General features: G+C 45.7%; 1 protein-coding gene across 1 annotated transcript; it reads left to right on the forward strand.

Moving 5' to 3' along the window:
- Positions 1–3,053: 3,053 nt before the first annotated feature.
- On the forward strand, positions 3,054–11,212 carry LOC116495777 (ER degradation-enhancing alpha-mannosidase-like protein 2). The gene is made up of 11 exons (XM_032198485.1): positions 3,054–3,166; positions 3,272–3,382; positions 3,461–3,500; positions 3,735–3,840; positions 4,932–5,057; positions 5,783–5,994; positions 7,163–7,304; positions 7,529–7,653; positions 8,346–8,490; positions 9,666–9,787; positions 10,571–11,212. The coding sequence occupies exons 1-11, from the start codon at positions 3,054–3,056 to the stop codon at positions 11,054–11,056; spliced, it is 1,728 nt and encodes a 575-aa protein (XP_032054376.1). The 3' UTR covers positions 11,057–11,212.
- Positions 11,213–13,234: the final 2,022 nt, after the last annotated feature.

Here is a 13,234-nt window from a genome sequence, read left to right on the forward strand (position 1 = left end):
CAGCCCACAGCACTTGGAGAAAAATCAATCATCGTTTCCATCCCGCTATGTGTGCTACTAAAATTAAGAATTGATGTTTGGTTGCAAAGGAAAATTATTTCAAGAGAACCACCTTAGCAACAGTTTTCAGTGTTCATAAAACCCCTGTTTATGTTTCTTCTCATAACAGACAAACTCCTACCTTCCACCCTGAATTATAAATATTAATGGCTGATCCTGATTTACATATAGTTTCCATCTTAATGGGCATCAAAATTGCAAGCAGGGCAACAGCACTACTTACAGTAATAGCAAGTAGTAAACAAGTCGTCATCCTGAAGATGTCATAAACCCTGTGTTAAACGCCCCTATAATTACACTCTCCCCCACATCCAAATCAAACTTTGTATTATTTTGCCAGTGGCCTTTTCATAAAGACTGAATGCCTGATGAGCAGGAGACATCTGAAGAAGCACTTATCTCTGATACAGCCTAAATATTTTAACGTGCTATGTCCATTTGAAAGCACCACTCCCCACATCTCCAATTTGTGGCATGAAGGCCGACATAACTTGCATGATCTGAGGAAATATGCATACCACATTAATATTCCTCTAGTATATGCTACGGCCACTTCAGAAACCACCTATTCCTACAAGTAATTTCTGTTCTACCAGCTGTATTTGTGTTTATTTACATGCAGGTGCTTGCCACAGTGCCAGTTTATCCCAAGCAGAGGGGCCGTGCAGCATCTGCTGCCCAGGCTCTCCAACCCAGCCAGCCCCAGCACAAGGCGCTGTTTCTGGAAATGGGAGCTGCTCCTTCCCAGCCCCCCACAGACACTTTTCTCAGCCTCTGTATTGCGGAGCTTGTGGTGTAACAGCACCTTCCCCTTGCTCCAGTGGGGCTTGCAGTGAAGCTGCAGCTGTTTCAAGAGACAGAACACCAAGGGCGAATAAGGAGATAGCTCCCTCTGCTTCCCAAATCTGCCCCAGGGTGTGCAGCAGCCAGAAGTGCTCTCAGAAGAGGAAGGTGATGAGCACTGCACTAAACGGGGCTTTTTCACAGCCAGCTTGGTTTCGATCCAGCTGGTTCTCTCAGGCACTGCCCATCAGTGTCCCTGGAGCAGGGACAGACTCGTTTGCACCGTTCTCTGCTCGTTAGGGTCATGGACACCCACTAGCCCTCACAGGTTTAGAGACAGAAAGCTCTTTTGTGATTGTCTGCTCAAATCTGTTATGGTTAGTATCTAGATATGTTTTTTCCATTAAAACATGTTCCAAACATTTAGTGGGGTGCAGTGACTCATCACCAGGCTTCAGTTAGTGCCCATAATGTGGCACCCATGGAATTTACCTACCCAGTGGCCACGGTGGCAGCACACTCCTGCCTTCCCTGCCCTCTCTCTGAAGCTGGTGGAGGCATGCACAGCTCTGTCCTCCTGTTTTTCTTTCAACTCACATGCAGTATCTGTTTCAAAAACACTTCAGTCAACTTTTAGAATTCAATAGCTGACTTTGATAGAGAAATTACTGTTCCAGTGTATGGTAAATGACAGTGGTCTAGAACACTGTTAAATTTAAGTCTGGAAAATGAACTTTAATAAAATGTGCTCCAATAATGTATTGTGACAGCTCTTAGTGAAATCAACTCCAATACTTTGATTCTCCCAGGAAGGCAGTGAGATAGATATACTCCAGCAGCCTTGAGCCATGGAATAAGAAAGCAGACAGCTTTATGATAAATGGCCTTAGAAACCTAAATTACAGCTGCAGCAAACGAACAATATATCGAAATTACTCCGTGGCTTTTCGTTGCAGCCAACCGGCAGAGCCGAGGGCAGCGTGGCGGTACACGAGTGTGCACTGACACCTAGTGGGATAGCCCCGGGCGAGGAACCAGCCCCACTCTGCCCTGGAGCCACCCTGTGGGGACGGCTGTACCCCAAGGAATTTGGTGCAGGAAGGCCCCTGGCTCCCACTTCCTCACCAGCATTTGCTGCGTAGCACTGCCTCGGGATAAAGAGGTTTTCTTTTGCTAAAGAACATCAACAACAGCCCTCTGCCTTGCTAGATGCCAGCATGAGGTGGCAAAGTGTTGGGTTATTTGTGTCCCTTCTCCTGTGAGAGGCTGGTTACAGCTTTGACTTCTACATGCTGCACCTTTGCCAGCCTAAGGCCTCGCCTCTCACCTTCCTCACCTTCCCCCTGCCAGGGTCCTGCCTCGCTGCCCCCAGCCCTCAGATACAGGGAGAGAGGGAAGGACTTGCTGTGAATCAAAGCCTAACAACGTTGGAGCAGAGAGAGCTCTGCAACCCCAAAGAAGAGACAAAGGACGTTGTATGTAACCTGTTGGTGCAACAACAGCACAGCCCTAAACTGTGTTAGCTAATCCCACTGGCACTGGGTGACCCACAGCAGCACCCTGAGGTGGAAGGGTGACACGGCCCCATTTTGAGGCATCTAATGCCCCACACAACTCCCAGAAAACAGGGTTGTAAGTCAGAGGAGAAAGAGGCTCGGGGCAGTTTGCCAGGAGGAGGACTGACAGACCACCAACAGCTGCTCTGTAGGATTTTTGCACCATTCCCAGCCCCCTTTCCAGGCAGAACGAGGGACCGGCAGCACCTCCCCACAGGGCAGCCGTGACCTGTCCTGACGGCAATCACATAATCCTAGAATGGGAAGGGACCTCTGGAGATCACCCAGTCCTGCCAAGCAGAATCATAGAGCACACTGTGCAGTAAGGCAACCAGGCGGGGTGTGAATATCTCCAGAGAAGGAGACCCCACAACCTCTCTGGGCAGCCTGTCCCAGGGCTCTGCCACCCTCCCAGCACAGAAGTGCCCCCTCATATTGAGCCGGAACGTCCTGCCTCTTGACCGGCTCTATCCCCCCGACATCCTCCTCGTGTATAGAGCTTGTATCCACAAGCTCTCCCCTCAGCCCACGCAGCCTCCGGCCCCGGGGCGGCGCAGGGCGGCGGTGCGGAGCCGCGGCCGGGCGGAGCCCGCTGAGGCGCTGCCGGCGCAGGCGCTGCCCGCCCTGCACAGCCCGGCCCGGCGCGGCGCGGCCATGTCGCTGCTGCGGGGCCTCGGCGCCCTGCTCTGCCTCTGCGCCCTGCGGCTCCCGGGGCCGCCGGCGGGCACCGCTGCGGCCGCACGGGGGCTGGACCTGGCTGCGTACCGGTGAGTGTGGGGTGAGGGTAGGGGTAGGGGTAGGGGTAGCGGGGTGTGAGCAGGCTGAGCCGTGCCGTGTCGATCCGAGCCGATCCGTGCTGTGCCGTGCTGCAGGGAGCGGGTGCGTGCCATGTTCTACCATGCCTACGAGCACTACCTGGAGAGCGCCTTCCCCTACGACGAGCTGCGGCCGCTGACCTGCGACGGGCAGGACACCTGGGGCAGGTAGGGGCAGCCGGGCTGGGCTGGGCTGGGCTGGGGCCACCACAGGGCCTCGCCTCACTCAGCCCTCTCCCCGCACAGCTTCTCCCTCACGCTGATCGATGCCCTGGACACGCTGCTGGTGAGTAGGAGCTGGCCCCGGCGGGCAGGAGCTCGCTGCCCCGACACCTCCTTGCTCCGGTGCGAGGGCCTGCAGCCCTTCGGGATGGGGTGAAGCTGCTCGTCTGGTGTCCCCTGAAGACAACTCTTGCACAAAACCCTGAAACGAATCTAATGTTGGCCCCTAGCATTAAACTCCACCGTTGTTTTCCGTGCTTTGGGCGCTGAGCCTTGTTCTCTTGTGGCCCCGCTGCAGATTCTGGGAAACGTTTCGGAGTTCCAGAGGGTCGTCACCGTGCTGCAGGAAGGGGTGGATTTTGACATCGATGTCAATGCGTCCGTCTTCGAAACCAACATTCGAGGTGAGGCACGGTTGTGCGTTGTGGTTGTGCGTTGTGGTTGTGCTGCTTTACCTGTCTGTGCAACTCTCGGGGTTGTAGGCAGGGGTAACGCAAGGCAGCGGTCAGAGGGATATTGTAGTGCAGTGTAATACGGCATGGAAATGCACAGAAAAACCCTAAACAAGTGTCACTTCCTTTTTGTCTTCGTCCTGCACCTTTCTGCTTCCTGCCCCAATATAAACGGATGCAGATGTGGCGTTTTCAGTATTCTGGTGCCAAGTTTTTAGCCTTTGAACAGATGTATTTTTCTGCTGAGATGGTACAAAACTAATACTCTGTTTTCTTTACATGCTGTTTTGAATCAGAGATTATTAATTTATTGCTTAGGCTCTGTAAAATGAAAATTGTGGTTTTTTTTTTTTTTTTTTTTCTCAAAAATCACAAAGACCTTTACCTGCAGCGGGGAGGAATCTTGTACCCTAATCTTGTACCCTATTGAGCACCTCACTGCCTTGGCACCGTGCAACGCCAAAACACAAGCATTGAACACAACTGTCAGTTACGCTTTTTTGTTTCTCCTTTCAGCCACTGCTGAAACCGTTTTGGCAGCACTGTAATTTCTCTCTTCCTGTTTGTTATGCAACAGCAAGCAAGGCTGTGAAAAGAATTAAAACTCCTTGCCTCTGTCAGTCACACTAAAATTCTTGACTCTGACCTAGGCATTTTCCCGTAAGGAATTAGGAAGGAATGCTGTATTACATTACAGAAGCATGGCATTAAGCTGTCTGGAAGAAATGAAACACAGTTTCTCTCTTAGAGGTTCATGGTCAGTATACTTTTAGCTTGTTTTGATTGTCTGCAGGTGTAGGAGGGCAAATAGGGTCTGAAGTGCATACTGTAATGGCAGTAATATATCTGGTACCTACTGCAAACAGACAGGAAGAAACAAATGACTCTTCTTCTGAGGCATATTGAATTATGCCATTAAAGATAAGCCATCTCACTTTTCTTCTCCATGAACGTTGTCCTTGCATCACAATAAAATAAATCTGGTTTTGGATTTTGTTCCCCTCCCAAAATGTTCTTTAATGGGCTTCTTGCTTGCCTTCCAGTGGTGGGTGGTCTCCTTTCTGCTCATCTGCTGTCAAAGAAGGCTGGCATTGAAGTGGAAGTGGGATGGCCATGCTCTGGACCTCTCCTGCGGATGGCAGAGGAAGCAGCTCGCAAACTCCTGCCAGGTGAGAACTTGTCTGTTTTGTGCTGCTGTGTTGTAGCTCCTGAGGTAACTGGTGCGTCTGAGGAAGATGGCACTGCCTGATGTGTATGCGCACACAACAGTCCCATGTTTCCTGAGCTCAAAGAAAGTTCAGCACGTGGGAAAGCATCGTGGAAGCACGTAACACCACTTGTCTGTGTGCGTGCCAAGTGTTGTTTGTGCTTAACACATCAATTTGCTAATTGCTCATTGGGGGGAAATATATTTTATATACATGATAAATAAAGGCTTTGAAACAACCGCTTGTAAAGACAAGACTGCCCCTCTGTGGGCTGCTGCTAGGATGTTTGCTCTGATAGCATGACACCATTTCCATGTCTGTTGTGAGCCCTGGGCTACCCCTGAGTAATCATGAGCTCAGTGTTTTTATGCTGTTGACCAGCCTGTGCAGTTGTCTGTTTAATTTGACTACTCTGCTTGTGCTGGAAACAAAGTAAGGCTGCAGTCCCCTGAACTGAACAGGGGGGAAGAGATGGAAGATATCAGTGACTTCCCAGGATTGCCTGTGTAGTTTGAGATACCCCCTCCTCTGGCCCCTGCAGGATCATGCTGGACTTCTCATTTGCAGTTGCTGCAATTGCTCCATTTGTTGCCACTGTAGGTGCGGGGAATGCGAGGCACTGGTACCTGACAGCTTGTCAGATCTAACAGTGAATGCTCTCGTGTGAACCGAAAACTTTGTTTCAGCTTTTCAGACTCCCACTGGGATGCCATACGGAACAGTGAACTTGCTGCATGGAGTAAACCCTGGGGAGACCCCAGTTACCTGCACTGCTGGGATTGGTACGTTTATAGTGGAATTTGCCACTTTAAGCCACCTTACTGGTGACCCGGTGTTTGAGGATGTTGCCAGGAAGGCTCTGAAGGCACTGTGGAAAAATCGCTCTGACATTGGACTGGTGAGTGAGGAAACAGACTCTGAACTTACAGGCCACTTTTTGTAAAGTCTTGAGGGATGCAATTCCAAGTGTAAAAAGTACAAAGAGAGGAGATAGCACCGTGTTTGTTTATCTAGTTCTGATAGCTGGGCTGAACGTTGTGTATTTGACATTGTTCCTGAGCACCTGCAGCACACACATCTCTGCAAACCAACATCGTGCCATTGTTCTGTTCCATAACAGATGTGGCTGGGAGACAAATGCCTTGTACTGGGCAGTGCAGTTTTTGTAGCAGCAGCTGTATGAGATTAAATAAAAGGTCTGTCTAATGCCTGCTTTACAGTGGCCTACGGAAGACAATAGGAGCATAGCAAGTGTACCAGGATATTTCAAGCCTCTACAGCTTTGGTGTTTGGGGGGTATCCAGAGCTGGAAGTGTCAACTCTGTGTTGACTGTCTTTCAATGAGTCTTCCTTCAGCTGATGCACCTAGCTGCTTTTAGAACTTATGTGAGCTAGGGTGTTGCATATGTGAGGTGAACAGATGTATTCATGAGCTATATAAAGAAGTGTTTCCTTCTGATTGCTTTGGGATCTGTTTATTTTTTTGCCCCTTTTTTTTTTAAAATGGAAAGAAAATATTTTTTGTTGTTTTGTGAATTGTTGTTTTTTTTTTTTTTCCATCTTTGCAAGGCAAGTAGCAATTGTGTATTGAATTCTCGATCAGCTGGGCACCTTTCCAGGCTGAAGAGTCCCAGGTGTGAAGGATCTATTTAAATATTAACATGGCAGCTGTCTCATGCCTCTGACAACCTTGGCATCCTTTTCTGTATCCGTACCTCTTCATCCTTCTCTATGCTTTTGTAACTTGGGAATGGGTACCAGATGCATCGTGTTGAAGTAGTGGATTTTTACAGTAGCATAATGGCATTTTGTTTTGGCCAGTGCAATGTTTACACTGGAAGCGTAAAATCCCAGAGTGACTGTTTTCTATGGTTTACACTTCTGTGGTACTGATAAAGATGTCTTGTACTAAAGAAAATGCTCATTGATATGGTTATGCTGAGTCTGTTCACCTGAAAAAGGTCAGGGGGTTCTTGTGTGGTGGTGGTAAGGGATTTTTTTTATTATCATTTAGATGATGAGCTTTATTTTAACTCCGTCTTTCCTTCTTTCCGTGCTTTCTCCAGGTTGGTAACCACATTGATGTGGTAACTGCCAAATGGGTGGCCCAGGATGCTGGCATTGGGGCAGGAGTGGACTCCTACTTTGAATACCTTGTTAAAGGAGCCATTCTCCTGCAGGACAAGGAGCTGATGTCCATGTTCCTAGGTGAGCAGAGTTTTTCCTGTGTGAGGGGTCCCAGTAATGCCTCCTTGACTACACCTGTAAAAGTTTCTTATTCTCCCACTGTGTGGGACATTCAGAGAAGGAAGAAAGTGTGAGACATTCATTTGACATGGCTCAAGTGAAACAGGGACTTCTCTCATCCTTAAAAGATATGTTTTTTGGATTACCTACCCACCTATGCTTTTTTTTTTTTCCCCCTCTAATAGAGTATAACAAAGCTATCAAAAATTACACAAAGTTTGATGACTGGTACCTCTGGGTTCAGATGTACAAAGGAACAGTGTCCATGCCTGTTTTTCAGTCGCTGGAGGCTTACTGGCCAGGCCTACAGGTAAGAGCTGTCATACCAGGAGGCATAGAGTGATTTTGTTCATCTGTCTTAGGTCAATCTTTAAACTAGCACAGAATTTGTAATTTTTATTTTAAAAGTTTGTTCTGATCTCTGATAAAATCTGCAGTATTCTTGAGTCTAAAAGAGTAAATGTTGACTCCATCTATAGTCTATTCAAAAAAAAAAGTCATCATAACATGGCATTCTTTTTTGTAGCTAGCTCTACTGATAGTGATCTCATAATCCAGATGGGAACCTAAAGGAAAAATAAAATGTAGCTCTCTTACCACCACCACAGCATACATACTTTCTCTTTGTGAATGCTTTCCATCAAATACACTTAGAGGTTCGCTTTCCCGTTGGTGCTTGTGTTTGGTCTGGGGCTTGGTTATCCCCACTAAAGCAGAGTGGATGTCATGACTGACTAAGAAACATAAACTGAAGAAACCCAGCTTTCCATACACTAAAAATTAAGGCGATTTCATGTTATTTCAGGTGTACAGAACGTGATCCAACAGAAAAGCGGCATGTAACTCCTCTTTGGTACTACCTATCATCATGCCTAAATACTAATCATACCATTCAGATTTCCCAAACAACACGTTTCACCAGGTCTTGCTTTGACTATGGCAGTGTTATTGAATCAATTCTTATGTTGTTCCTTCTTCCCCTTGATGTTGCCCTTCTTCCAGAGCCTAATAGGGGATGTAGATAATGCCATGCGGACCTTCCTCAACTATTACACTGTTTGGAAGCAGTTTGGTGGGCTGCCTGAGTTCTACAACATTCCCCAGGGCTATACAGTGGACAAGAGAGAAGGATATCCACTCAGGCCAGGTAAGGAGAAATGAAATAAAAAGGAACATAGAGTTTTGCTTTTGCTCTGATGGTGAGGTCAGACGTTAGCAGTAACTGCCCTCCAAAAGCTCCTCCTCAGTTTTGCTTTGGCTTCGTTCCTGCATGTGTTTTACCAATGATTTCCATGGTCAAAGCGAAATGTTTTGGTTTCTGTCACTCACAAAGGCACAGTTACCTGTTAAAGGACGCAAACACTAGTGTTACTATATAAAGGGCTCTTGTTAGTGAATTGTGTTCACAGTGTGGGATTTGGCAAGTTTGTGTTAGATTTTCGGGTAATGGGATGTTTTTAAAGTCACGTGAAATGTTACTGTGACTGTTTGTATCCTTTAAATTTAGGAAGTGAAAATGAGAATGAATAGACCACTCAAACTCTTCTGAGTTTCTGAAATAAACCAATTCCAGTTACACTAGTAGAGTTCAATATGTAATTGGATTAATTATGTCTGTGAGACTGCAATGAAATTATCCTTTTCCTGTTGTGCTTTTTTTTTTCTGACAAAAAAAAAAAAAATCACACCTGGTTATTAGGTCAGTAAAGCTTTGTAATGAGCATAAATTGATTTCCTTTCTCTCTTTGAGTGTTAAGATGAAATGCACATTGGACACTTCCAGCAAAAATGCTCTTTAGTGTTAACAGCATCCAAAAAAAATCTTAAAGAAAACACAGTGTACATGTCACCTACATAGAGTATTTCCTTATTGCTTGTTTTCTTGGTGTTTTAGATAACCCTGTTTGAGAAGCTTATAGCACTGCTTAAAGATTATATTTGGGAGCTTGAGTTTTATATTTGTTATCCTTTCTAGAAGTATCTTTGTTTGCTAATTTTAACAACTGAATTCCCTCAGTTGCTCAGAGTTTCTCTGTTGCTCCTCTTCCCCCTCTTGAATGTGGAGGGATTGAGCATTATTCAGTCTTACCTGAGTTGATGAAACATTGTTAGAGTGATTTTCTTTGTAACACATCCTCAGTAAAAGCTTGTTTGTGTTCTTTGAACCATAGGAAACGCAAGGCAAACCAGGATACTTACCTGATTTTATTAAAATAGTATTGTTAAATGAATTCAAGGAGCATCTTTTCTTCAGGTTGTTAATATATATGTGGTTGATAATATATATGCTTGCAACTATCTTCTGTTTTTTGTGTTTTTCAGAGCTAATTGAGAGTGCAATGTATCTGTACCGTGCCACACGAGATCCCACGCTCTTAGAACTGGGAAGAGATGCAGTGGAGTCGATAGAGAAAATCAGCAAGGTGGACTGTGGGTTTGCAACTGTAAGTGTGGCTGCTAAGTATCAGCTTTTAGGTAGAAAGGCTTCTCATGAGTGATGGTTTTGCCATTAAGTTAAATGATCACTTCAGCTGCAGTGTGGCTTCTTTTTTTTTTTTTCAAAGAAATCTTGTTTTCCTCTGAAGCTGATCTGGTAATTACTGGTCATGTTTCTGGGAGTAACTTCTCCTACAGCCTGAAAAGTGGGCCAGAATCTACACTTGACTGTCACACCAGAGCCCTAAAACATGAGAAAGCATCAGAATCTTCTCTACTCATGTATCTTGGTAGATACGAGGTGTCCCAGATTGGCAGGAAGGCTCATGTGCCCTGTAGAAATGCAGAGATTCTCTGCCTGTCAGTTGTGTAATTCTGCTTTCCCATTATACCTTGAAAATCTGATCAAGCGCAAGAGATCAGCAGTAAGGGATTTCTTTAAAATCTGTTAATAGAAGATTTCAAAGATGCTATCAAGCTCTCTTTAAAAAAAAAAAAAAAAAAACAAACAACTCCTTATAAATATTGGGAAGGCCTTGTGATTTGGGAAGTAGGTAAATCCTTCTTCTGACTTAGTCTAGTGATTGGGTACTGAAAATTATGCTAATTCAAAACAGGAAAACTTGAAAACTTGATGTACTTGCATACAATCACTTAAAATATGGAGTGAATTGATATTGTACTGTGTTGTTTGACTTGAGTAAATTGCAAGCTGATTTTACTCTTTCCCCAAAGTTCATAATTTCTTGAATTTGATATAACTGTAACCCACTGGTTGTCTTTTCCTGTAGATCAAAGACTTGAGAGATCACAGACTGGATAATCGTATGGAATCCTTCTTTTTGGCTGAAACGGTGAAATATTTGTATCTACTGTTTGACCCAGACAACTTCATTCACAACGATGGCTCGGACTTTGATGTGGTGATCACACCATATGGGGAATGCGTCTTGAATGCTGGAGGGTACATCTTCAACACCGAAGCTCATCCCATTGACCCTGCTGCACTGCATTGCTGTAGGAAGCGGAAAGAGGAGCAGTGGGAGGTGGAAGACTTGATGCGGGAATTTTATTCGCTTAAGAAAAACAAGAAATTTACTTTAAAACAAGCGTCTGAACATGGTGAAGGGGAAAGTACAAAAGATGCCACAGATGCCTCTTCAGGTGGAGAGAAGAGAAACTCTAAGAAGAGCTCACACTCCCTCTTGAGTTGCCCCAGTCAGTCTTTTAACTCTAAGCTTGCAGTACTGGGACAGGTGTTCCTAGACAACACCTGATTCTATTTTTAATTGTCAGTTTAAATTATTGAACTTGATTCAGACTCTGGGAATATATTTTTATGGTTTCATAATGGAAAAAGCCGTACCCCACAATGTGAATTGTATGAAGTGAAACAGCTTCCCATTAAATTCTGCTGCTGTTGGTTCATAAAATGTGATTCAGACATCAGCTGTTAACGATGTAGAGTTGCTAGCCTCAATCCAACTGGTTGTCTGAATAACAAACACGTGTTCAGAAAGAAAGCCTCTCCAGGGCTGAGGTGCTGTGTTTAATTCATGGTGAGTTTGAAATTTTACAGAGTTGTGCAGAGTTCACAGCTTACCCTGCTCCATAAAAATGAGCCGAGGTGGCTCCCTGTTGTTAGGGAAGAAGCACAGGATTAGTAGCTCTAGTTTTAATTCTGAGACTACAAGTCTCCTCTGTGATATGCTCTACTTTTATCATTGGCCTCTTTGTGAATATGTGGTTAGCCTGAGAAGATTCATGATTAGTCAGGAAAACCTTGTGATTCACGAGGTGAAGGCTCAGATTTGTAGATCTGCCATGTCTGCCGAGCACGATGGGTGGCGTGGTGGGAGGAAGGGACGTGTGACACAGGAAATTGCTTGGTTCCTCTGTACATGGCATCAGCACGGATCAGTGCCACCTGCCTGAAACAGTAAGCATCCAGGTAATGCCTCTGCAAACAGAGCTGGAGCATGGACTAGCACAGGCTTGATTTAACCCTGCAGCAGAGCTTGCTCTCTTCTTACAGAACCTGATAGGCTTTTTCTGCGAAGTTTCCCTATTTCCTTCCTCTTTGAAACTTCCCTTTGGGGACTCACTCACATAACTCTGCATAAGCCACCTCAGTCAATGAAGTAAGCCTCAGAGCGTGCCTGCTGAGCTGTGTGTAGCACCTGTGAGGGTAAAATGGAAGGAGACTTGAGTCAAACTGAAATGCAACTCGCCCTCGATGCAGGAGACAGCTGAACACAAGTTTAGGAGCTGCTCCCCGCAAGAGGAAGTGAGAGAGCTGCTTTTGCTCATTCCTGTAATGGAAACCAAGCTGCATTTCCATCACTGCTGCAACAGGTGAAAAGCAACAAAACTCCTGGCATTCAGCTGACTTGGCAAACCGAAACTGTTGTTAGTGTCTGCTTTCAACAGGTGCATGCAATGATGAGAGAGCAAATTTAGTAGTGATGTGAAGAGGTTTTTCTTTTTTAAAGAGAAGAAAAAAAGGGCGGAAAAATGATGGTCTTTCTCCATGCCTGCTGGATCACAAGCGGCCTGGAGCAAGCGCAGAGAAGCTCCAAGCTGGCAGTTTGAAGACAACGTATGGACCACTGTTAAAGGGGTATCTGCTGGCCTTACAGAGGCTTTTGCATAGATTAGTCCTTAAACAACCAGGAAAGTCCTGTGCCTCCCTGTGTGCAAGCCAATACTGCCTTACTGCTGTCTGCATTACAGCTGTTTCTTGTGTGGCTTTAAAATGCACCCCCGGCAGCCCAGGAATGTTGGGTTTTGCATCTAACACAATTTTTGTTCCTCCTCTGTGTTGTCTATTACAATGCTGTCAGTCTGGCATGGCTGTGTGAGATGTGTTGTAGCCTCTTATCTGAGTGGGCTAGGTACAGGATAAGTAAATCCATCTGGCCAGTGAAATACTGAAATGTACCTGAGTCAGGGCCCGATCTTTGCTGGTGGGGCAGGATTACTGCTCTGGGGAGCTATTGTTCCTGCCTCTAGCAGCACCGGTGCTATAAAGTTAAATAAAACCTGAACTCCTACACCGAGGTTGGAAATCCTGTTGCAGTTATGAGTAAACTACAGTAAGAGGCATTTCCATTTGTGGACAGACAGAAGATGTATTGGATGCATTGGTAACTTCTACAGTCCCTTCTAGTTGTGTGCTTCTCTTTTCAGCAGGTAGGACAGCTGCCCTTCTAGAAATACTGCATGTAACTGCTGCAGGAAGGTACTGAGAGTGGAGCACCTTAAAACATCGTTAGACAAAGATGGAGCTTTTGCTCGTGGCTCCTCACTGTAACCACAAGGTTATATTTTTATTTTCCAGCTGTTCACATCTCTCACTGTTCACTGCCCAGCTTGTAGAACAACAAAATACAGGTGTTCTCCAACAGCTTCGCTCAGTGCTCAGTCCTGGTTCTCAGCATTGCCCCACCCTGAGC

The sequence above is a fragment of the Aythya fuligula genome, chromosome 16 (assembly GCF_009819795.1).
Source record: "Aythya fuligula isolate bAytFul2 chromosome 16, bAytFul2.pri, whole genome shotgun sequence".
NCBI lineage: Eukaryota > Metazoa > Chordata > Aves > Anseriformes > Anatidae > Aythya > Aythya fuligula.